Source organism: Thamnophis elegans, chromosome 7 (genome assembly GCF_009769535.1).
Source record: "Thamnophis elegans isolate rThaEle1 chromosome 7, rThaEle1.pri, whole genome shotgun sequence".
In the NCBI taxonomy this organism is placed as follows: domain Eukaryota; kingdom Metazoa; phylum Chordata; class Lepidosauria; order Squamata; family Colubridae; genus Thamnophis; species Thamnophis elegans.
Genome location: NC_045547.1, coordinates 2,709,263 through 2,734,131, shown reverse-complemented (window position 1 = coordinate 2,734,131; position 24,869 = coordinate 2,709,263). Strand labels below are relative to the sequence as shown.

The window sequence follows — 24,869 nt, the reverse complement described above, 5'->3', positions numbered from 1 at the left end:
GGACTTATTTTCAACCACCGTTGATATATCCTACGGAAATATCACGAAAAAATGTGTCACCCATACATACTGTATTTTTCAGACTATAAGACACACCGAAGTACAAGACGCACCCTGATTTTGAAGAGGTAAATTTTAAAAAAAGAGTCCTCTGCAGACCTCCCAAAAACTCTGCACACCTCATTTTTGGCACAAAAAAGAAAAAAGGGGAGGCATGCCCGTTGGGGGGGGGGGGGGGGGGGCGGGGAGACAAGCAAACAATGGTCCTTTTTAGCAAAACAGGCCATTTTTTGCAAAAAAGGGGGGCCATGCAGGGGGTTTAGGTGGCTTGTAGAGTGCTTCTCGGGGTTGGGGGGCAGAAACAAGCAAAAAAGCCAATTTTTTGCTTGTTTGTGCCCACCCCAGCCCCCAGCAGCACTTTGCAAGCCTCCCAAACCCTCTGTATGTCCATTTTTGCCAAGGGGGCGGGGTTTCGGGAGGCTAAAAAATGCTGCATTCAGAGTATAAGACGCACCTAGATTTTCACCCTCTTTTTTGGGGGGAGAGAAAGGTGCGTCTTATACTCTGAAAAATACAGTAAGTCAATTTGTGGTGTATTTTTGCACCCATTTGAGGGTGGTCTTATGCTGTAGATGGACTTATCTACGAATATATAGAATTGGTACAGTTGGGTCCGAACCAATTGGGAAGCAAAGCTGAGACCAAAGAGAAGGTTCTTGGGGAGGTAGAAATCTGGCATAGGGTCTCCTGCTTGAGCAGGGGGTTGGACTAGAAGACCTCCAAGCTCCCTTCCAGCAGTATTCTGATTGATCTCACCTGGCGTCTTTCTTCAGCTTCTTGGATTCTCGGTAGTGAAGGAGCCACTTCCATCTCCCATGACTGTTGAGTTTCTCCAGGGTTTTAATCACGTCCTTCAGCTCCCCTGGAGAGAAGAACACGCCCCCTGCCATTAGTCCCCTCCCTCTCAGCCTTGGCTCCTTTAAGACGGGTGGACTCCCACTCCCGTAACTCCCCAGGCAGGCAGACTCACCCACGCTCATCCCTTCCAGGACGTTGTCGTCGGACACCACAAGCCTCCGCTGTGGAACAGCTCCTGGTAGGTGTGGTCCAGGGGGTCTTCGGGGCTGTCCACCCCAGCAAACGTCACGCTGGGGCAGCGTTTGAGACGCAGCAAAGATGGGACCTGTGGAAGCGGCAGAGAGAGTAAGGAAGGAGCGCAGCGCAGTAGTGGTGCTCACAGCCTCAAAGGCAACTGGAGTTGGGTTGTGTCTAGTCTAGTGAAAAGGGCGTGTGTCTGTGTGTGTGTGAAAGAGAGACATGATAACAGTCTCCTTGAGGGGCTGCCCCAAAGAAGAGGGAGTCAAGCTATTCTCCAAGGCACCTGAGGGCAGGACAAGAAGCAATGGGTGGAAACTAATCAAGGAGAGAAGCAACCTGCAATTAAGGAGCAACTTCCCTAAGGGTGAAGACAATTAACCAGTGGAACAGCTTGCCACCAGAGGTTGGGTGGGTGCTTCGTCACTAGAGGTTTTTAAGAAGAGACGGGACCACCGCCTGTCTGAAATGGTGAAGAGTCCCCTGCCTGGGCAAGAAGACCTCCAAGGTCCCTTTCCATTGTGTAATTCCATTATCTATCATAGGGGTGTCAAACACAAGGCCCGGGGGCCGAATCTGGCCCACAACATGGCCAGATTCAGCCCAGGGAGGGGCCGTCCTGGAAACTATAAAGGCCCGGCCTGCAGAGCTTTGGCCCGGTCTACCCAATGCGAAGAGAAACATGCCAGCAGTTTGGGGAGTGGCGTTGGCCACACCCACTGAGTTGTGTCAAGCTGGTCACGCCCACCCAGTCAGCCACGCCCACCCAGTTGGTCACACCCAGTGTGTGTTGTGTTGAGCTGGCAACGCCCACTCAGCCACACCGAGTAGTTTCAAGCTGGCCACACCCACCGAGTCAGCCACATCCAGTGACTGATGTCAAGCTGGCCATGCCTACCCAGTTGGCCACACCCAGTGAGTGGTGTCAAGCTGGCCACACCCACCCAGTCAACCACACCCACCCAGTCAGAAAACACCCAGTAAATGGTGTGGAGCTGGCCACGCCGACCCAATCAGCCACATCCAGTGACTGATGTCAAGCTGGCCACGCCCACCCAGTGGCCAGAACAAGTGAGTGGTGTCAAGCTGGCCACGCCCACCCAGTCAGCCACACTGAGTGGTGTCAAGCTGGCCACGCCCATCCAGTCAGCCACGCCTACCCAGTTGGCCACACTCAGTGAGTGATGTCAAGCTGGCCACGCCCACCCAGTCAGACACACCTCCATGGTTCCCTGATGTGGCCCTCAATGAAATTGAGTTTGACACCCCTGATCTATTACGTTCCCCCAAGAGGACTTCAAAAGACAGAATCCGGCTCCGTTGGTGATAAAGGGCTGAGAATTAATTCCCAGAAGAGCCGAAAGCGAGTTTGGAACCTACTTGTGGATGTGTGAGCAAATGTCCTCGTTTCGAACAATGACCAAGAGGTTCTCCGTCTCCACGCCGCTTCCTTTGCAGAAGTGCAGTAGGTCCACTTCGGAGTGGCCTCCCTTCCTCAGCAAATTCTGGAAGGTGGGAAAAAAACTCCATCCATGAAAAAACACCAACTGCAACTATGGTCAGCCACACCCACAAACACACAACACAATAGCCACTCCTCTTGTTTTTGCCCCATTTCGTGTCGTCTGCATCCATACAGTCCAATGCAAATCTCGTTTGTGCAAGAGACAAACGAGGGGAGATTTGTGTATTCTTCCTGGTTAAGGTACTGGCATAGAAACCAGGAGATGGGAGTTCTAGTCCTGCCTTATCATTTACTGAGTACAACTTTTGTGATACCTCTAAATCTCTTGTTATTCACCTGTTCTATTGTTTTCCTCCTTTATCTTTCTCTCCTTTTTCTGTTTACATTTTTCTCTTAAAATATTCAATATATATTTTGAACACACCACACACACACCAACAACCAGAGCATATTATGCGTATCCAAAGAACTCAAATGCCTTTGATGCCGGCCTCATAAATGAAGGGATGGAAAGGCAGAAGATAAACAAACAGAGAAATTAGCTTCTTGTTTGGAAATGATAGTTTTATGGCAGTGTTCTCAACCATGGCAACTCTAGTATGGGTGGACTCCAACTCCCAGAATTCCCTAGCCAGCATGCTTTAAGACACGCAGACTTCAACTCCCAGAATTCCCCAGCCAGCCTCTTTCAAGATGGGTGGACTACAACTCCCAGAATTCCTCAGCCAGCATTTGTAAATTCCAGCTTGCAGAATTTCAAGCTAGCATTGCTGGACTTCAACTCCCAGAATTCCTCAACCAGGAGGCTGGGGAATTGTGGGAGATGAAGTCCAGCCAGCATGCTTTGAGATGGGTGGACTTCAACTCCCAGAATTCCCCAGCCAGCATGCTTTAAGACGGGCGGACTTCAACTCCCAGAATTCCCCAGTCAGCATGCTTTAAGGCGGGCGGACTTCAACTCCCAGAATTCCCCAGCCAGCATGCTTTAAGACGCAAGGACTTCAACTCCCAGAATTCCCCAATCAGCATGCTTTGAGATGAGTGGACTTCAACTCCCAGAATTCCCCAGCCAGTATGCTTTAAGACGCAAGGACTTCAACTCCCAGAATTCCCCAGTCAGCATGCTTTAAGATGGGCGGACTTCAACTCCCAGAATTCCCCAGTCAGATGCTTTAAGGCGGGCGGACTTCAACTCCCAGAATTCCCCAGCCAGCAGCTTTAAGACGGGCGGACTTCAACTCCCAGAATTCCCCAGCCAGCATGCTTTGAGATGAGTGGACTTCAACTCCCAGAATTCACAGCCAGTACGCTTTAAGACTCATGGACTTCAACTCCCAGAATTCCCCAGTCAGCATGCTTTGAGATGAGTGGACTTCAACTCCCAGAATTCACAGCCTCCTGTCCAGCAATGCTAGCTTGAAATTTTGCACGTTGGAATTTACAAATGTTGGCTGAGGAATTCTGGGAGTTGTAGTCATCCATCTTCAAGGGACATGTTTGAGAAACTCTAACATGACAGCAATCCCGAGTGACCCATCCTTTCAACCATGCCGCAACCATTCTGAAGCAGCCCTCTTGCCTCCCAGGGACCCCGAGACCCCTCCCCTTTCACACAAACACCCTCAAATCCTACCTTTACTCTCCTGAAGAACGGGTCTGTCCTCCGTTTCCATCAAGTAGAACGAGAAGGGTTTCCGGCACGCTTCGTGGGCCACATTTGTCAGCTGGAAATGTAGTGCGTTGCGCAGCTCGGTGAGAAGATCCTCATAGACGAGCGGCGTGGGAGGTCGAGGTGGATACTGTATTTTGCTCGCCTTTTCTGAGGTAGCTGTGGGGTCTCTATCCAGGGTGCGCGTCCGTGAGCTCTCCAAGGTCATCACCCTGCTGAACTCTGCAAACTCTTCGAGTACGGACGAGATATCCCGGGAAAAACTGTTCCGCGTAGGGTGGGTCAGTTTCTGGAGATGCGAAGAAGGGAAGGGATACTTCGGACCGAGTCCACCTCGGCTCCTTGACGCAATGGCTGGGGCAGAGGGATGCAGGCTGGCTGGAAACTGGTCGTAGATGTCATCGTTTCGGCACCTAGTCCGCGGATTTGGTTGACGACGGTGACCAGTAGTGGACTTTTGCTCCTGGTGGGAAACCTAGCAATTGTCCCTTCCGAGACCGTTCCGGCGGACAACCCTTCCGCTATCCCTTGCGATGGGACCTTCTTGCTGGGAAGAACGCGGGAGGTAGAACGTTGCGATCTTTTCAGGAGCGCCTGGATCCTGCAGTGGAACCGCAAGGACTCCACGTCTAAAATGTTCTGAATCGGGTCATTCAGAAGACCCCAGTTCTTGCTCCAGGAGTTGATGGACCCCAAATCTCTGGAAAAAGGGTGGTGCTCTTTGGAGAATGAGTGGAAAGTCCTGCTTTTCTCCTTGTGCTTCTTGGTGACAGAGAAATTGATATAATCCTTGAAGGGCTGAGGCTTACGGTCCATGTCACCAGACCACAAGCAACCTTTTTTTAAACCCAAAGGAACGTTGCGTTTCATGGACCCGGCATCTGATGTCTTCTGACTAGCTTCTGAGGACACCCAATCTCCATCTTTACAAGTCTCGTTCCCAGGAACTGAACTAGGGGTTAACTCGGATTCAACGCTCGGGAGGCCCTGAGTCTTGGTTGATACCAACTCTCAAATGTTCTTGTGGTATACCAATCTACACAGGGATCTTGGCCACCGTCCAACCATCCGAGATTCATCTTCCGAGTCTGTGTCCGTGCCTGAAGAACTGATGGACATCTCTGTCCTTTCATCACGTAGAGGGTCTTCAAGTTTTCCCACGCACCCCTTGCTTCTTCTTTCGCTTCTCTTCACGATCCTCTGGAACCTTCATTTGAATCTCGGTCAACCAAAGAACCAGGTTCTTCTGCCAAGAGTCCTCCTGACATTTTGCTTGGACAAAGGATGAGTTGCCCACATTCTCTCCTCTAGAACAATCTTCTCTGTTGCAGATAGGTTCTTCTGGACTAGCCTCTGTCTGCCCAACTTTCTCCAAAGTAGACACGTCGTAGTCATCCACGTTTGCACTGTAGTCATCTGGTGACTCAATAGTTTCGAGCCATGAACATTTGCTTTTTTTGGGCTGGTTGTGTCCAGCTCTGCTTGACTTGTCCCACCACTTGAGAAGATCCCCGTGGCAGCTGAGGTAGCATCATTTCCTTTTTCAGAAACATCTCCTGGATCGGAGGTCGTGTTTCTCGTTCAATGGGGAACATGACTCTCCTCGTCCTTCTACTCTGGCTTGTAAGTCTTCTTCTTGGTCATCAAAGCTGGAACTCTCTTCTAAACGTCCCTCAGCCCATTTTACATCTGCATGGGACTGCTGACCAGTTGGGCAACCCTCATCATCACTCACGGCGGGTGTCACGCACTCCAGCAGGGCTGAATCAATCCAACCGAAGCTCTTTGGAGCCCTCATTTCTTCACTCTGAGCTACCCTGGAAACACACCGTGTCTACCAATTCATTCATTAAACCTGGACCTCTTCAGCTACAGCGGTCGTGTTAGCAGTTGGTTTTTCAATGCCATCATCGGGGACCGCTTCTTCTTCTTCTCTTGCAGAAGAGTCTCCAAGATTCTCTTGATCCAAACACGTTTCGCTCTTGAAGGACATCTCCGATTCCGCAGCGGGTGACTCCAAGCTCGGGTATTCTGTTGCGGGCTGAGAATCCACCCGGATTTTTTTCTCCCTGATTGATCTTGCGGTTCCTCCTGAGTGACCGAATCGAACTCTGCAAGCTGTTCATTAACTGGCCCCCAAAACATCGTCTGTTGGGTGATGTTGGAAACTTGACAATCCTTTTGTTGGGAATGGAGAAACCCTCAAGCAAATCCAGCTGGGCCCCAGAATCGTCCTGCAACGTTGCAGCTTCATCGGAAATTTCCTGATGGACAGGACTAGCTGGATGGTCTCCTTCAGGACTTTCAACCAGAACCGTTTCTTTGGCGAGCGGAAGATATTGAGCAAATGCAACAGATCTGTCTTGGTTTTCCACCGATTCCTGCCGAGTTGATACACTGTTTGGTACACACAGGTTCACACACAAGCTGTCGTTTGGTTCGCAAAGCTGCACAGCTGAATCCGTGAAGTCTGTACTGTCCTGAGAAATATCTTCAATCAAACCCATCGGATTTTGAAAAAAGGGATACAGGTGGTTATCAGGACGGTCTTCCGGGATCCTTGGTGGTTCTTCATCAGATGCTCCTTGATGGACAGGACTAGGCTGCCATGAAGGCAGACAGGGCGAATGGATCCCACTGTCTTCCTGAGGAAACTGAGGGAAGGTCAACCATATCAACTTGGTTAGAAACCCTAGACTTTCTGCGATTCTTGTGGACTTTGTAAGGCTCCCTCTGGAGTTGTTCGAGCATTTGGGAAGTCTCTGGAAGCTTCGGTGGATGCTGAATCGGCTAAGATAGCTTCGTCGCACGAGTTCTCCACCTCGTCTGTCTGTTTTGGAGACGTGGGATCCGTGGCTGATCCAACCATCTTTTCATCAACAGTCACTGGGTGGCCCGAGATCTTCTGCTGAGGGACTGTATCCATCAACCTCATTTGACTTGGAGATAAAGAACTTGAGGTTGATCCAACCATCTTTTCATCAACAGTAACTGGATTGGATGAGATCTCTTCTGCTGAGGGACTGTATCCATCAACCCCATTTGGTTTGGAGATACAGAACTTGAGGTTGATCCAACCATCTTTCATCAACAGTCACTGGATGGCCCGAGATCTCCTGCTGAGGGGACCGTATCCATCAACCCCATTTGGTTTGGAGATACAGAACTTGAGGTTGATCCAGCCATCTTTTCATCAACAGTCACTGGATGGCCCAAGATCTTCTGCTGAGGGACTGTATCCATCAACCCCATTTGACTTGGAGATACAGAACCTGAGGTTGATCCAACCATCTTTTCATCAACAGTTACTGGATGGCCTGAGATCTTCTGCTTGAGAGACTGTATCCATCAACCCCATTTGACTTGGAGATACAGAACTTGAGGTTGATCCAACCATCTTTTCATCAACAGTCACTGGATGGCCCGAGATCTTCTGCTGAGGGACCATATCCATCAACCTCATTTGACTTGGAGGTACAGAACTTGAGGTTGATCCAACCATCTTTTCATCAACAGTCACTGGATTGGATGAGATCTTCTGCTGAGGGACCGTATCCATCAACCCCATTTGGTTTGGAGATACAGAACTTGAGGTTGATCCAGCCATTTTTTCATCAACAGCCACTGGATGGCCCGAGATCTCCTGCTGAGGGACCGTATCGATCAACCTCATTTGACTTGGAGTTTACAGAACTTGAGGTTGATCCAACCATCTTTTCATCAACAGTCACTGGATGCCCAAGATCTTCTGCTGAGGGACTGTATCCATCAATCTCATTTGGTTTGGAGATACAGAACTTGAGGTTGATCCAGCCATCTTTTCATCAACAGTCACTGGATGGCCCGAGATATCCTGCTGAGGGACCGTATCCATCAACCCCATTTGACTTGGAGATACAGAACTTGAGGTTGATCCAACCATCTTTTCATCAACAGTCACTGGATGGCCCGAGATCTTCTGCTGAGGGACTGTATCCATCAACCCCATTTGACTTTGGAGATACAGAACCTGAGGTTGATCCAACCATCTTTTCATCAACCGTTACTGGATGGCCTGAGATCTTCTGCTGAGAGACTGTATCCTCAACCCCATTTGACTTGGAGATACAGAATCTTGAGGTTGATCCAACCATCTTTTCATCAACAGTCACTGGATGGCCCGAGATCTTCTGCTGAGGGACCATATCCATCAACCTCATTTGACTTGGAGGTACAGAACTTGAGGTTGATCCAACCATCTTTTCATCAACAGTCACTGGATTGGATGAGATCTTCTGCTGAGGGACCGTATCCATCAACCCCATTTGGTTTGGAGATACAGAACTTGAGGTTGATCCAGCCATCTTTTCATCAACAGCCACTGGATGGCCCGAGATCTCCTGCTGAGGGACGTATCGATCAACTCATTTGACTTGGAGTTACAGAACTGAGGTTGATCCAACCATATTTTCATCAACAGTCACTGGAGGCCCAAGATCTTCTGCTGAGGGACTGTATCCATCAATCTCATTTGACTTGGAGATACAGAACTTGAGGTTGATCCAACCATCTTTTCATCAACAGTAACTGGATTGGATGAGATCTTCTGCTGAGGGACCTTATCCATCACCCCATTGACTTGGAGATACAGAGCTTGTGGTTGATCCAACCATCTTTTCATCAATAGTCACTGGATGGCCCGAGATCTTCTGCTGAGGGACCGTATCCATCAACCCCATTTGACTTGGAGATACAGAGCTTGTGGTTGATCCAACCATCTTTTCATCAACAGTCACTGGATGGCCCGAGATCTTCTGCTGAGGGACCGAACTTGAGGACAGTCGTACCTCAGCTTCTTGGACACTCGGGAATTCTGTCGGATGCCCAGGCGAGGCATCTGGGGATGATGCCCTAGATGGGAGAGGACCTTGTTCAGATGACTTGTCATCAATCATACCATCTGTTCTTCTCTTCCTGTCTCACCGCTCTGCAGGAGGATCTTCCTCATCCTCTGAAACCAGATCCATATCTCGGACTTCCATGTCATCTTCGTTGCTTTTGGGGAGCCACAGATCAACGGATCCCAAGTCACGCTTTCTCCATCTCCCTCCTCCGTACGGAGCCTGGGCTGGTTTCCCACTCCGTTTCCTGGATTACTGGGCTCCCGAGACTCCACATCTGCTTTCAACCCCTCTCCTTTCAACGTTCCTGGGTTGGGACCACCAACTGGCAGGTTGTCCTTCTTCACTTCTTCTGAAGAAGAAGACCCAATGTCAGATCCCCTCTTTGGTACCGCAACGGCAACTTTGGTGCTTGCATCAGGCTCTTGGTTTCTTGTACCCCCCGGAGGTCCCGAAGGCACGGATGCCTCATTTTGTGGAGTTTTCAACCAACATTGTCTCTTGATTTCTGTCCGTCTTGGTTTGAGGAGATCGGAGGGTTCCCACGTTCGTCAGCCCCAGGCGGGGTTTCAACAGGAAGCACAGGGTGAAGTGAGGTTTGTTCCTTGGGCTCTGCTTCGACCGCCTGGAAGAAAAATAATCCACCTTTCAGATTTGCAGACGGACAAAGGAGTTTAGCAAAAAATCTCTACGGGTTTTTTAAAGCCACAAGTTATTGCTAGCATAGGAACATAGAGGTAGGACTCGACTTACGACCATAATTGGGACTGGAATCCCTCCCTCCGTTTCCCTCCTCCTCTGCCACCCTCTCTCCTTCTCCTCTTCCCCCTCCCTTTTTTCTCCTCCTTCCTCCCCCCTTCCTTTCTCCTTTTTCCTCCCTTTCCTCCACTGCCTCTGCCTCCTCCCCATCCTTTCTCCTCCTCTTCCTCCTCTCTTTCTTTTTCTTCACCCTTCCTTTCTCCTTCTCCTCTTCCTCCTCCCCTCCTCCACCCTCTCCTCCCCCCTCTTCCTCCTCCCCCCTCTTCCTCCTCCCCATCCTTTCTCTTCTTCCCCTTCCCCTTCCTTTCTCCTTCTCCTCTTGCTCCTCCCTTTCCTCCACCCGTTTTTTTCCTCCTCCTACCTCTTTCTCTTCCTCCCCTTCCTTTCTCCTTCTCTTCCTCCTCCCTCTTCTCCCTTCCTTTCTCTTCCTCCTCCCCTTCCTCCACCCTTCCTTCCTCCTCCTCCTTCATTTTTTCCTCCTCCCCCTTTCTTTCTTCTTCTTTCTCCTCTTCCCCCTTCCTTTCACCTTCTCTTCCTCCTCCCCTTCCTCTCCTTTCCTCCTCTCCATTTCCTTCTCTTCCTCCCCTCTTTTCTCCTCCTTCTCTGCTCTGCCTCCTTCCCTTCCTTTCTCCTCCTCTCCTTCCTTTCTCCATCTCCTCTTTCTCCTCCTCCTCCCCATTCCTCCACCTCTCCTCCCCCCTCTGCCTCCTCCCCATTCTTTCTCCTCCACTTCCTCTCTTCCTCTTCCACTTCCTTTCTCCTCTTCCCCTTCCTTTCTCCTTCTCTTCTTTCTCTCTCCTCTGCCCCTTCCTTCCTCTTCTTCCTCCCCTTCTCCTTTACCTCCACTCCATAAAGCCAATACCCTCTTAGCCCTGACAACATTATCTAGTTGGGGTCACGAGACATCTGCAAGGAAACCAGCTCAGAGATCAACCACGGACCCCACGATTCAACCGTGATCTGCCAATCTTCCCTCCCCCATTGGGGCCCAACCAGCATCCCTTGAACAGGAGGCGTCCATTGCCTCTACGGGGCCCACCAAAACCTTACCTCGTCAATGGACTTTGGAGGAGGAGACGGTCCTTCCTTCTCAGGCAGGTCCTTTGTTGCTTCAAGTTCTGTCAGAGGACTCTCGTCCTCTAAGGAGTTGGTATGCGGACAGTTCGCTGCCCGGGAGTAGCTTCTCGGGAGGAGAAACCGATCCGTCTTCCCCTCCTTCGGCAGGTCTCTGGACAGTTTTGGGGAGAGAAGCCGCGAGGCGTTCCTCCAGCACATAAGGCTCGCCACCATCACCAAGGAACTCCAAGGGCTCCACCAGGCTGTTCAGGGAGACGTACTTGGCCGGGTTTCGGTGCTCCACCACTTTTCGTACTGTCAGGGTTGGGGCCGGTTTGCCGTAAAACAGTGCCACCCACATATGGAGGATGAGCTTCATCTCTTCCAGGTCGTCCGAGAGGCTTCCGTCCAGGGCCTGGAGCAAGGAAAGCGGGAATTGGGTTTGCGGTTTAACGTGCTCGTCACTCGGCTTCGCAACCGGGGGGCCCGCGAGAGTCGGAAAACAAATCGAGGAGAGAAGCAACCGGGAAGAATTTCTCGACCGCGAGAACAGTGAACCGGTGGAATGGCTTGCCTCCAGAAGTTGTGGCTGTTTCCAACCCTGGAGGTTTATAACAAGTTGTGTAGGGTCCACCTGCTTGAGCAGGGGGGCTGGACTAGAAGACCTCATAAGATCCCTTCCAACTCTTTTATTCAGTTTATTCAGCGCAAACCAATTGTACTAGACCAGGAGTATCAAATGCAAGGCCCACGGGCCAGATCCAGCCCACGGGGCCGTGTTGGGAAAATATGAGGGCTGGCCCGTGTCTCATCAGCCTGTCAAGGTAATGATGATTTAATAGTGGACCAACTGCTGTATGCTGTAATACTCTAATGATGATACAATGGTAGTAATGAGTTAGCAAGGTTATTTGACTCTTTACCACTTTGATAGGCTGGTATTATAAGACAACCCATATTGGGACATATCTCTGTTTCCGTGTGTGCTTCCATGCTGTAGTTGATGATTGATTGCCTGGCTTTTGTCTAGTATGTGTATGTATGTATGTATGTGTATGTGTGTATGTATGTATGTGTGTGTGTATGTGTATGTATGTATGTGTGTGTGTATATATATATATATATATATATATATATATATATATATATATATATATATATTCCTTGTAGATAAACTATTTGAAAGACAAAACCTGTTTACTGTATTTTGCTCTTGGGTTGTCTCAAAATAGTCACACTGTGTGCTCTCCGGCAGGGCCCGGTCTACCCAATGCGAAGAGGAAAAATCGGGCCAATGTGGCTTCAGCTAGGTCTACCCAGTGGAAGAGGAAACATGCCAGCAGTTTGGTGGGTGTGTCAAGCTGGCCACCCCCACCCAGTTGGCCATGGCCCAGTGAGTGGCATCAAGCTGACCACGCCCACCTAGTTGGTCATATCCACCCAGTCGGCTATGCTCCCCAAGATCAACCAAAGCCCTGATGCGGCCCTCAGTGAAATTGAGTTTGACACCCCTCTACTAGAGTAATCTTATTGCTTTCAACTCAATTACTAGCTTAGTAGAGTCAGGGAATGCTGCAGACATAGTATATCTTCACTTCAGCCAAACCTTTGAGAGAATCTCCTACGGCAGGCAAAAAAAATGGACTTATTTTTGACCAGCAGTAATGTCCGTCGATATCTCTCACTTCCCACCCATAGTACACAGGCAGTCCTCGACTTACGACCACAATTGAGCCCAAAATTTCCATTGCCAAGCAAGGCAGTTTTTAAGTGAGTTTCATGCCATATTATGACCTTTCTTGCCACAGGTGTTAAGCAAATCACTTTAGTTGTGAAGTTCTTAAGTGAATCTGGCTTCCCCATTACTTTGTCTGTCAGAAGGTTGTAAAAGGGGGCCACATGACCCCAGGACACTAGCAATAGCAATAGCAGTTAGACTTATATACCGCTTCATAGGGCTTTCAGCCCTCTCTAAGCGGTTACAGAGTCAGCAAATCGCTCCCCCACAGTCTGGGTCCACATTTCACCCACCTCGGAAGGATGGAAGGCTGAGTCAACCTTGAGCCGGTGAGATTAGAACCGCTGAACTGCAGATAACAGTCAGCTGAAGTGGCCTGCAGTACTGTACCCTAACCACTGCACCACCTCGGCTCTTATGACAACTGTCATAAATATGTCAGTTGCTGAGTGTCTGAATTTTGATCCCGTGATCATGGGGATGCTGCAACGGTTGTTAAGTGGGGAAAAATAGCCATAAATCTTTTTTTTCAGTGCGGTTGTAACCAGTCACTAAATGAACCGTTGTAAGTCGAGGACTACCTGTAGCAAGTCGATTTTGCAGTTGATTCTGTTAGAAAATGCCAGCAAAGAATTGGCATCTTTACAGCTGGAAGCGTTTGCCGGATCAAAGTTTTGGCTAACCGGTCAAACAAAATTCCAGATCCATCAGTTCAATTCCAAAATTGATTTGTGTTGTGGGTTGGGGGGGAGGGGAACATGGGCCAGTCCTGGAGGCTGGGGAAGGCTTGGAGGAGGGCTCTGCGTCAGAGGCAGAGAGGGCCATGATCAGGTGCCTCCGGAGCTAGACAGCAGTGAGGCAGAGGAACAGGGGGAGCCTTTTCCCAGTGCGCATGCGCAGAGTTGCCAGAAGAAAAGAACAGCTCAGAAATCAGGGTCGACTTGGGAGTAAAGTGTCAGGTGGACGGGGATTGGCCCCTCCCATAGGAAACAAAAGAGGAACGAACGGGGAGTGGAGTTTGCAGGAAACAATTCATTTGTTAGTTTGTTTCAGGAGTGTGAAGATCTGTCCGTGAATCCCAGAGACTCTGTGCCCAGCCTTTCCTTGCACAGCACCTCATTTGGACAATATTTACATGGCAGCTTTCCAAGCTAGATAAGGTCTGTGGTCATAAATACTCTTTTGAAAGATTGTTTGCCAGGCCTTTGCTGAATATGAATGAGAGGAATTCACATTTGTTTAATAAAAGGGGTTTTATCAGGAACAGGACTTTAATTTATGCTTTTTGGGAAAGCCTCAGTCAGAACCAATTTTGGGAAAACAACCAGAATCTGATTTTGAACCCAAAAAATAAACTCATTTATTCCCAAACCACACCAGTATTTAGTTTATGAGAGCCTCACTTACCCGTGTACTGCCCGTATGATGGTTTTTTCTAAGGAATCATTTGTATATTTGCTATCTAAGTCAAAGACATATTTTGCCTCCCACTGGAGAGTAACTTGGACAGTTTTGTCGCAAGATGTCACTTGCCGACTGGTGGCGAACTCCTCCTTCAGCCGGTTGGCCAGGATGGTAGAGCGAGCGGGCGATAAAATGGTTCGTAACTGGCTTGTCGGTCGGCACCAATTCTGCTGGTGCTGGAAAGGAAGCACTTTCCAACCAATGGACCCGGTTTATCCTGCTTCACCCCGTTCGAGTTGGGAGAAGGCGGCGTTGCTTTTGGGGGCGTCTCGGAGATGGGAGAGGCGTATGAGTGCTCTAAGGAAATGATGGCGCTCGAGTCTGACAGATCCCCGGTCTCGTTTGGAAGGGCCAGAGAAGTTTTGGCGAGGTTGATCCTTGCCTTTTTCTTTTTGACGGGATTCATGCCGCTTCGGTCCTTAGCGTTCAAGGCCCGTCCTTATCCTTGGCGGGCCAAAGGGGCGATCGGGGCGGCTGTCCTGGCAGGAAAGCGCTTTTCCGTTTCATGGTAGCCCTGTGATATTCGTGATCTGACGATTTGTGCAAAAATTTCCCACGGGGCAGGCGATGTTCCCAGGATGGACGGAACACGGACGAAGTCCTCTCGATTGTTCCCGTCCAAGGGAGAGTTACAGGAGCTCAGTGCTAAATCGGCCAACAGGTTCAACGCGTGGGAATCACACTCTTCCCCTCTGGAGGGCATCCGATGGGCGTCCAGAGTAACCATGTCCTTTTCTGTAGAGGCAGCCTCAGTCCTTTGCTTTCCGAAGAAACGTCGTGGATGTTTTTCCTTGGAGCTGTGCAAGGAGAGACAAAAATATTAGGGACGGACGCGAACATGTTTGGTTTTAATCTGATCATGAACACCCAAGATAACGCTAGGTGGATTTGTTCAGCTGGATCGAGTCCATGTAGATAAATCTAAGGAGCTGGGAAAGCAAAAACAAGAGGGCAGGCATGAATAGAATTATTAGAATTAGAATTGTATTAGAATTAGAATTATTAGAATCAGAATTAGAATTGAATTATAATCATTAGTTAGAATTGAATTATATCATTATAATTAGAATTGTATTAGAATCAGAATAAATTATAATCATTATAATTAGAATTGTATTATTAGAATTGTATTAGAATCATTAGAATTAGAATTTTATTAGAATCATTAGAATTAGAATTGTATTAGAATTAGAATTAGAATCATAAGAATTAGAATTGTATTAGAATTAGAATTGTATTAGAATCATTAGAATTAGAATTGTATTAGAATTAGAATTGTATTAGAATCATTAGAATTAGAATTGTATTAGAATTAGAATTAAATTAGAATTAAAATTTTATTAGAATTGAATTAGAATCATAATAGAATTAGAATCAGAATTAGAATTGAATTAGAATTATTAGAGTTAGAATTGAATTAGAATCACTAATTAGAATTGTATTAGAATTAAAATTGTATTAGAATCATTAGAATTAGACTTGAATTAGAATCATTAGAATTAGAATTGTATTAGAATTAGAATTGAATTAGAATCATTATAATTAGAATTGTATTAGAATTAAAATTGTAAGAATTAGAATTGTATTATAATTAGAATTGAATTAGAATCATTATAATTAGAATTGTATTAATTAAAATTGTATTAGAATTATTAGTTAGAATTGAATTAGAATCATTATAATTAGAATTGAATTAGAATCATTATAATTATAATTAGAATTGAATTAGAATTAGAATTGTATTAGAATTATTAGAATTAGAATTGTATTAGAATTATTAGAATTAGAATTGTATTAGAATTAAAATTGTAAGAATTAGAATTGTATTATGATTATAATTGAATTAGAATTATTAGAATCAGAATTAGAATTGAATTAGAATTATTAGAGTTAGAATTGAATTAGAATCATAATTAGAATTGTATTTTAATTAGAATTGTATTAGAATTAGAATTGTATTAGAATTAGAATTAAATTAGAATTAAAATTTTATTAGAATTGAATTAGAATTTTTTTTAAAAAACCAGCAGAAGGTATGAGAAGGAAAGGAAGCAAAATTTTCATTTTTAAAATCCAGCTAGGGTTTCCGTATCTGAATCATCTTACTTGGTTCTTTGGTGTCCGTTTTTGTCCCCATTCTTCACTTTTACGGCCATGTTCAGCCGGGGTTTCTTTTCCTCCGTGGCGGGTCCTGCCGAAGACTCTGGGGCTCCCTCAAGCGAAACGCTCCTCGGTCCTTGAATGAATTCTGCAGACAAAACTTCCGCCCCTGCCAGAGACAACAAACCAATGAGGGAGATGGTTTTGATGGCGGGTGGCACAACACAAAGGATTTATAAGCCATCCTTGCTTAGTGACCACAATTGGGACCGGCAACGTGGCCCTTCAGTCGCTAAGTGAAACCCAGGAAGTACTACGCCAGCGGCATCAAGAGAAGCATAAAAAATTGAGCTCTCCAAACCACCCTTATTAAACTACTTATTTGCACAGCACAAAGGATTTATAGGTGGTCCTCACTTAAAAAGAGCCGAGGTGGCGCAGTGGTTAGGGTGCAGTACTGCAGGCCACTTCAGCTGACTGTTATCTGCAGTTCAGCGGTTCTAATCTCACCGGCTCAGGGTTGACTCAGCCTTCCATCCTTCCGAGGTGGGCGAAATGAGGACCCGGATTGTTGTTGGAGGCAATATGCTGACTCTGTAAACCGCTTAGAGGGGGCTGAAAGCCCTATGAAGCGGTATATAAGTCTAACTGCTATTGCTACTGCTAGCGGCCACAATTGGGGTGGGCAACTTGGTCATTAAGTGAAGCAACTGCTAAGTGAAACACAATGAGTACCTTGGCTTTCTGGTGATGGCACAGCACAAAGGATTAAAGGCAGTCCTTGTTTAGATATAAAGTAGATATACTGTATATAGATTAGATATGAATATGGATGGATGGATGCATATATCATTTAGTTATACAGTATATATTGTATATAGATTAGATATGGATAGATGGATGAATGGATACATCATTTAGATATACAATAGATATACTGTATGTAGATTAGATATGGATATGGACAGATGGATATATTGTTTAAATATACAGTGGATATACAGTAGATATACTGTATATAGCTATGGATGGATAGATGGATGGATGGATGGATGGATGGATGGATGGATGGATGGATGGATGGATGGATATATCACTTAGATATACAATAGATATACAGGAGATATAATATATATATTATATTCGAATCCCAGTAAGGGTATGGCTAGCTGATAAGAGCTAAATAGCTTGAAATAGATCTATACTAGTCTCCCTTTATTTATTTATCAGCACAAATACAACACACACAAACACACACACACACACAGATATATATATAGTGTCACAACCCCTGGTAAGCCCCAATTATGGGAGGAAGCTAACTGCTTCCATCATCTGTCAATCGGCTCGTCACAAGAGTCCATCACGACAGAAACCCAATTGTGTTTTTTTTTTATTTGTGCTGATAAATAAATAAAGGGAGACTAGTATAGCAAATACTAGTCAAATAGTATTACTACACAAATATAACAAAGGCAACAGTAAAAATATTGGGTTTCTGTCGTGATGGACTCTTGGGACGAGCCGATTGACAGATGATGGAAGCAGTTAGCTTCCTCCCATAATTGGGGCTTACCAGGGGTTGTGACTCTAAATATATACCTTCTTCCCTGGCTTCAGTTGATAAGGAGGAGACCTGTGGCTTAATGGCTAAGATGTTTGCCTAAGATGCAATACAGCACAGGTTCGAATCCCAGTAAGGGTATGGCTAGCTGATGAGAGCTATATAGCTTTAAATAGATCTTTACTAGTCTCCCTTTATTTATTTAACAGCACAAATAAAAAAAACACACATATATATAGATAGATGATAGATAGATAGATGATAGATAGATAGATAGATAGATAGATAGAGATAGATAGATAGATAGATAGATAGATATGGATACGAATAGGTGGGGGGATGGATATAGATATATAGATATACAGATTAGATAGATATATAGATGAGAGGGAGAGAAAGAGAGAGAAAGAGAATGTATTTCCCACTTAACTCTACTTCTGCAGGGTTTTTTTATTTCTTCAGAACTGCATCTTTTTTTTTTCTTTTGCATTCAACGAGACAAAGAACCACAACCCACAAACAAACGTAAAGCCTCTGCCTGAGTTGACACCACTATTCACGCGGTTATTGTGCTAAACCGCCTTGTGGATTTCCATTGGCACCCTGGTCGGATGCCCCACAACACTCTAAACCACAGGAAAGTTAACCGAGAACCACCCCGGCTGACGGTACTATATGACTCCAGACTCTTGCCGAGCCTACTGCGCCGTATTTGGGTATCTGCCTCAATTTGACCCCAAAATATACAGCCGATGGGGGACATGGGGCTGAAATGGGGAGGGGCTACTTCCATAAAAGTTATGGAGGGGATGGGAAAAGGATAGCTCTCCTGATTTAAACAGAATTGTTCTGGCCCATCTCCCCAAACACGAGAAACCCACTGTGTTTAAATCAATGATTCCTTTATTAGCAGCTCCGGCAAAATGTTCCTCTCTCGCCACAGGCTGACAAGTCCCTCCGGCAGGGAGAGGAATAGTTGTCTGCCCCATCTATTCATCACCGCCCCCTGCCTTTGATCCCAAGAGCTCGGGTGGGGCTTTCTCCAGCAGCGGTGGCTCTTCCGTCCCGAGGACCGGCCCATAGATTTCCACTGGTCTCCTCTCCGCCTTCTACACCTCTACGTATCAGGCACTAGACCCAACTGTTCCCCCTCTTCCTCAACAGCCACCTCAACAGCCACCTCCAGACCTGGGAGCTGTTGACTCCATCTGAGGACTTATGGACGTCTGTCTGTCTGTCTGTCTCTCTCAGCTCCCTTCCCTCTTCCCCCTCGGAGCTCCCAGGTTGCCCTGATGCTGACCCTGACTCCCACGCCTCTTCCTCCTCCTCATCATCGCCCCCTGCCTTTGATCCCCAGAGCTCGGGTGGGGCTTTCTCCAGCAGCGGTGGCTCTTCCGTCCCGAGGACCGGCCCATAGATTTCCACTGCTCTCCTCTCCGCCTTCTACACCTCTACGTATCAGGCACTAGACCCAACTGTTCCCCCTCTTCCTCATCAGCCACCTCCAGACCTGGGGGCTGTTGACTCCATCTGAGGACTTATGGACGTCTGTCTGTCTGTCTGTCTGTCTGTCTGTCTCTGTCTGTCTGTCTGTCTCTCTCTCAGCTCCCTTCCCTCTTCCCCCTCGGAGCTCCCAGGTTGCCCTGATGCTGACCCTGACTCCCACGCCTCTTCCTCCTCCTCTGATTCGGTTGCTGGAAGGGTTCGCGGCCAACAGGCCACAGGAAGGATATTAAATCAATCCATCCTTGTGAAGAATTATAAAAGCAGATTATAGATCAGTGTTTCTCAACCTTGGCTACTTGAAGATGTCTGGACCTCAACTCCCAGAATTCCCCAGCCAGCGAATGCTGGCTGGGGAATTCTGGGAGTTGAGGTCCAGACATCTTCAAGTAGCCAAGGTTGAGAAACACTGTTAGAGATGAACACAGTAGTCCTCACCTTATGATCACAACTGAGGTCCAAATTCTAAGCAAGACAATGAAGTGAGTTCCCCCCCCCATTTTTACGACCTTTCTTGCCACAGTTGTGAAGCGAATCCCTGCGATGATGTCAATTGCACGGTTCTTAAGTGAATCCAGCTTCCCCCCATGGACTTTGCTTGTCTGAAGGTCTCAAAAGTGACCCCGAGACACAACCGTCATAAGTACATGCCAGTGGTCAAGCATCTGAATTTTGATCACGTGACCATGGGGAACGCTGCAGCGTTAAGGGCCACTTTTTTTTTTTTTTAGTGCTGTTGTAATTTTGGTCAGTAAGTGACTGGTTGTAAATCGAGGATTACCCTGTAAAATAATAGCTTCCAAATCAGCTGAAATTATGGAGTGGCGCAATGTCCTCTTGCCTCACCATCAGTTCGATCCTGGGTAGAGGCAGATATTTCTCTTTCTGCACACAATGAAAATGTATCTGCCGAACACAACTCCACATTGGTGACAGGAAGGGCATAAGTAGAAGTATAATCTTTATTTTCCTTGTACTTAAATGCAACGAAATTAGTTCCAGCCGTTAAAACACTCTGCTAGCTGCATTCAGTTGCCCCAACTTCACAACCAGCCCGCGAGGGATTACGGGGTCGTAAAAGGATGGCAATGATAATCAACCGAAATTATGACTTCCCTGTGATAAAAAAAATTAAACCGCGAGGATCACCTGGAGACTTATTTGAAGGGACACTCACCTCTCTTCCTTCTCAGCGGATTCAGAATATTTTTTAATTTGAGGGTCGGCCTCTTAGGATCTGCTGGGGACCCAGGATCTTTAACGAAGGGGATGTTCAGCACCATCACTTCCTTGGGCAGTTTCTTCTTCTTCTTCTTCTTTTTCTTCCTTTTCTCCTTCGTCTTCTTCTTGCTGCTCTCCAAGATGCAGTACATCTTCAGAGGCGACCATTTCTTCTTCGAACTGGCCCCGAGGATGCGGCTGGATTTCCTTTTCGTCCACTGCAACGATCGTTCTCCGGACGGGCTGCTTTTTGACGCGGCGTCTCGTCTCGGCCCGTGTCCGTCGAAGGGACCCTTGCCTGTTCCAGCAGCTTGTTCCGGTCCGGACAAACCGGCACAACCGTCGGACAACTGAGAGCGTCCCTTCAAACAGGCCGCCGTGGCGGAGGCCATCTCCAGCGTGTAACTCCCGGGGTCCGATAGATAAAACGCCAAGTTGGAAAACGAAGACGGGGAGCACGTATCGTCTACGGGGGCCCCCTTAGGGGTCTTGGGTGAAAGTTTGGAAGTCAAAGGTGGGCCGGCTGTGTTATCGCAGTTCAGCGCCGAGCACGGATCGAGATCTGCAAATTCCTGGATGTGCAGTTTGACCAAAGCGCTAGAAGGGGATTGTTTGGGATTCGGGTTTTTGGCGGCTCCTGCCAACGCCCGGCGAAGCAGGGGAAGGATCAGGGGGAGCTCCTGAGGGGACTCGCTTTTCCCCTCTTCGCCCTTCCAATCTGTGGCTGATGAAACAAGAAAAAAGAAAAGCCATTTGCAACTGATTTCAAACGTGGGCAAGAAAAATAAATAAAATAAGCTCTCACTGTTTAGTCAACCATGAGTTGCTTTGTAAGAGAAATAGGTGGCCCATTAAGTGACTAGACCAACTACCAGGAGAGGTTGAGTTCTAGTACTACTTCAGGCATGGTCACTTTGGGCCAATCACCAGGAGAAAGTGAGTCCTAGTCTTGCTTCAGGCATGAAAGCCAGCTGGGGGACTTTGGGCCAATCACCAGGTGATAGTGAATTCTAGTTTCACCTTAGCAACGAAAGCCAGCTGGGGGACTTTGGACCAATCACCAAGTGATAGTGAATTCTAGTTTCACCTTAGCAATGAAAGCCAGCTGGGTGACTTTGGGCCAATCACCAGGAGATGGTGAGTTCTAGTTCCACTTTGGTCATGAAAGCTGACTGTGTGACTTTGGACCAATCTCTCTCTCTCTCTCTCTCTCTCTCTCAATCCAACCCACCTCACAGGATTGTTGTTTTTGTTGTTGTCGGAGAAAACAGAAACCAAAAAAAAGAAATTATTAGGTATGTTCATCACCTTTGACTTCTTTATAAAAATAATAAAGTGGAATTCAATTCCAAGAGATAAATAAATAAGTAAACGTAAGGGGGGGGGGGGGAAATGCAGGACAAAAATGACAATGTGTGTTTGTGTGTGTGTGTGTATGTTTGTGTGTGTGAAGTGATTCCCCAGCATTTGTAAAGATAAAATTTTACCTGTTAAATGCCTGGGCCCTGGGGATGGAAACAGAAACAAAGCTTGAAGGGAGCCCAAATCGTTCGCTTCGGTGTCTGGGGGAAAAAGAAAGAGAGAAATCAGGGTGCCGTGTTTCCCCTTTTTGGACCTGAATCTTCCAGGGGGGGGCGGTGTGTGTTAAAGACTCACCTCCGTTTCCCTTCTTACCTTTCTCTTTTGCCAAGGCAGACGAGGTGAGGAAGAGGAGGATTCCGCGGTCATTTAGGTATTTGACAAGTGCCTATAACAGAGACAGAGAGTGTGTGAATTTCACACGGAACCCTCTCAGCAAACACGCCCAGTGTCTCCCAACTCCGCTCCACATGCGCGCGCACGCCTCCCAGCGGCCAGCGGATTTTTGGTTGTGCCACACATGTGGGAGAGACACACACCTGTTCCGGTTTTGGTGCCAGGAGGCTTCAGGGTAGATCTCTGGGCCCCGGGGAAGCCGTTTTCAAACACCCCCCCCCCCACCGAGCCTGGGCAGGGCCAAAATGCCACCTCCCTGCCGTTGGGGGTTCGCACTCATGCGCGGAGGGGGTCATGTGTGCATGCGCAGATGAGCATTGCACCGTTTGCAGTTTTGGCACACAGCTCCAGCTGCTTTCCCACCAGGAGAATAAGCAGGTGGCTTTAGGAAGGCGACTGGTCCTGCTTGATCCCCAAATCTCAAACACCCTTTGTACAATTCACACCTGGGTTTTTTTTTGAAAAAAATAGCCCTTTAGCTTAATTCAGCTTTAATTCAGTTTGGCTTCGTTCAGCCGTCAATCTAGGAATTCCACTTCAGAGTTTCTTCTTTATGTGGAATATTGAGCTATGATGTGGTTTGGGGCTCTGTTCCAAACCTGTGGTTGGTTTTGTACAATGCAAAAAAAGAGAGCATCCTGGCTTATTCAAGAAACTGATTAAAATAACAGCCTAGCATCGTGTGTGAATGCTGCCCACCTGCAGATTTAGAATAGCTGTTTTTTTCACAGGCACCGAGCTGTGGTTTGTCTTATTAAAATATATTGCGTGTGACAGTGCTATGCTGTAATTATATATAACGACATGCTATGCCATTTTCTCCACCTTTAGCAACCTAAATAGGACGGCATAGAACGAGGCAGGGGTGTCAGGCCAACTCACGATTTCCACTACCGGTTTGAACCGACTGAATACCACGTCTATTTGTAAGGTTGAAAAGTCTGGACTGATTTTTTAAAAAATCTAAAAACAGATTGAGGCAAATCACTTTTTCATGCGGCTGTAAATCACCAGGAGGGGAAGACTTCCTAAATTTTTAATATATTCCTATTTTGCTGGGCATTTTTGGTGAATGAGAGCACCGAAGAAAGCCACTTCCTGGAAAAGCAGATTAATGAATTCTGACGATGCTTAAGAGCTTACCAGGTTTTTTTTCTTTCATGCTCCCAATGAGCTGGTCTTTGAGTTCACTCTCGTCTAATATTTCCACTTGGTATAAACGAAACGACAACTGCTGGCAACAGACTGCAAGGGAAAACCAAGCACACAAACACTTTAAAATTTAAAAAAAAGGAAAAGACACCTATTGGAAGACGACGGAACTATGATTATAAATAGCAATAGCAATAGCAGTTAGACTTATATACCGCTTCATAGGGCTTTCAGCCCTCTCTAAGCGGTTTACAGAGTCAGCATATCGCCCCCACAGTCTGGGTCCTCATTTTGCCCACCTCGGAAGGATGGAAGGCTGAGTCAACCTTGAGCCGGTGAGATTTGAACCGCCGAGCTGCAGAACTAGCAGTCAGCTGAAATAGCCCGCAGTGCTGCATTTAACCACTGCGCCACCTCGGCTCAAATGTGATGTATAAGATGAACACTCGGTCCATAAAGTATGTACGTTGGGGGAAAAAAGGGGGAAAAAATTGCAATAAAACTTGTAAAAAGAAAAGGAAAAAAAAAAAAGAACAGCACACCTTCATCGTTGGAATAACTGTTTTTTTTAAAGGCAGCTTCCGGCAGTTTTTTCCGCAATTCAGATACGTGCACGATATACTTGAATTCCAGCTTGGCTGGCCTGGGAAAGGAAAATAGGGGAAAAAGAGTTTAGGAAATCTCAATCTTTCAAAAGTTGCCTTTTGGCCATCCCGAAGAGCTGGAGAATCACCAGAACTGGAATCTAGAACAATCCCTTATTTCTGGGGTGCTTGGTGATGTTTCATGGCCCAACTAGGTAACATCATCAGTATTAGGAGGAGGTGGGGTTTGTTCACTGTTCATACGTAAGTGGCTTGCAAACCCTACTCTCTTCTGATGATGATGTTAGTTAGTTAGATCATGTGTCAGGCCTGCAGCCATCTTTTCTTTTGGATCTTTGGCCTGCCACACTTTCTATTATTCTACTATGCATTTTCTATGGTGGGAAAATGGGAGGGGAGATTGTATGGAGTTAGATGCGATGTAGCCATAACAACATTCTTTCTAGGAAGCCAAGGTCATCTTTTGTCTTTGCACCTCTGCACCTGACCGGAACTGGATGGGTGGAAGCTGCCAGCGTGGCAGTGGGAGATTGGACCATGGGATGGGCTTGTGGGTGAGGGGGCAAGATCTTGAACATTCAACTGGGTGAGGGAAACCGGGAAGCTTTCAGATTCGGGTTTTCCCAGACGTGCCAACGTGGCTCTCTTCATCAATTGGGACTTTGAGGAATCCTTTGCCTCGGACTCTGATTTAATTTTGGATGCTATTGGGAACCCTGACATTATGAAACATTGGCAAGAAAACCACCCAGCTCAGAGAACACCAAGGACCCCATAGTTCTTCTCTTTCTCCTCTTCATTCTTCCTTTACTTCTCCTCCTCCTCTTCCACTTCATTCCTTCT

At 47.0% G+C, this 24,869-nt stretch overlaps 1 protein-coding gene across 1 annotated transcript in view; it reads right to left on the bottom strand.

Annotated features, from left to right (window-relative positions):
• TASOR2 (transcription activation suppressor family member 2) overlaps positions 1-24,869 on the bottom strand; it is a 45,823-nt gene that overhangs the window by 6,652 nt on the left and 14,302 nt on the right. Inside the window, 24 exon segments of the mRNA XM_032221079.1 lie at positions 817-922; positions 1,031-1,072; positions 1,075-1,183; positions 2,472-2,600; positions 4,194-4,217; positions 4,219-4,680; positions 4,683-5,237; positions 5,395-5,645; positions 6,169-6,883; positions 7,624-7,872; positions 8,879-9,119; positions 9,192-9,356; positions 10,984-11,339; positions 14,066-14,325; positions 14,328-14,481; positions 14,484-14,732; positions 14,734-14,923; positions 16,233-16,395; positions 20,471-21,238; positions 22,002-22,076; positions 22,189-22,261; positions 23,152-23,210; positions 23,413-23,514; positions 23,964-24,064. Of these exon segments, the coding sequence (XP_032076970.1) occupies positions 817-922; positions 1,031-1,072; positions 1,075-1,183; positions 2,472-2,600; positions 4,194-4,217; positions 4,219-4,680; positions 4,683-5,237; positions 5,395-5,645; positions 6,169-6,883; positions 7,624-7,872; positions 8,879-9,119; positions 9,192-9,356; positions 10,984-11,339; positions 14,066-14,325; positions 14,328-14,481; positions 14,484-14,732; positions 14,734-14,923; positions 16,233-16,395; positions 20,471-21,238; positions 22,002-22,076; positions 22,189-22,261; positions 23,152-23,210; positions 23,413-23,514; positions 23,964-24,064 (5,598 nt within the window).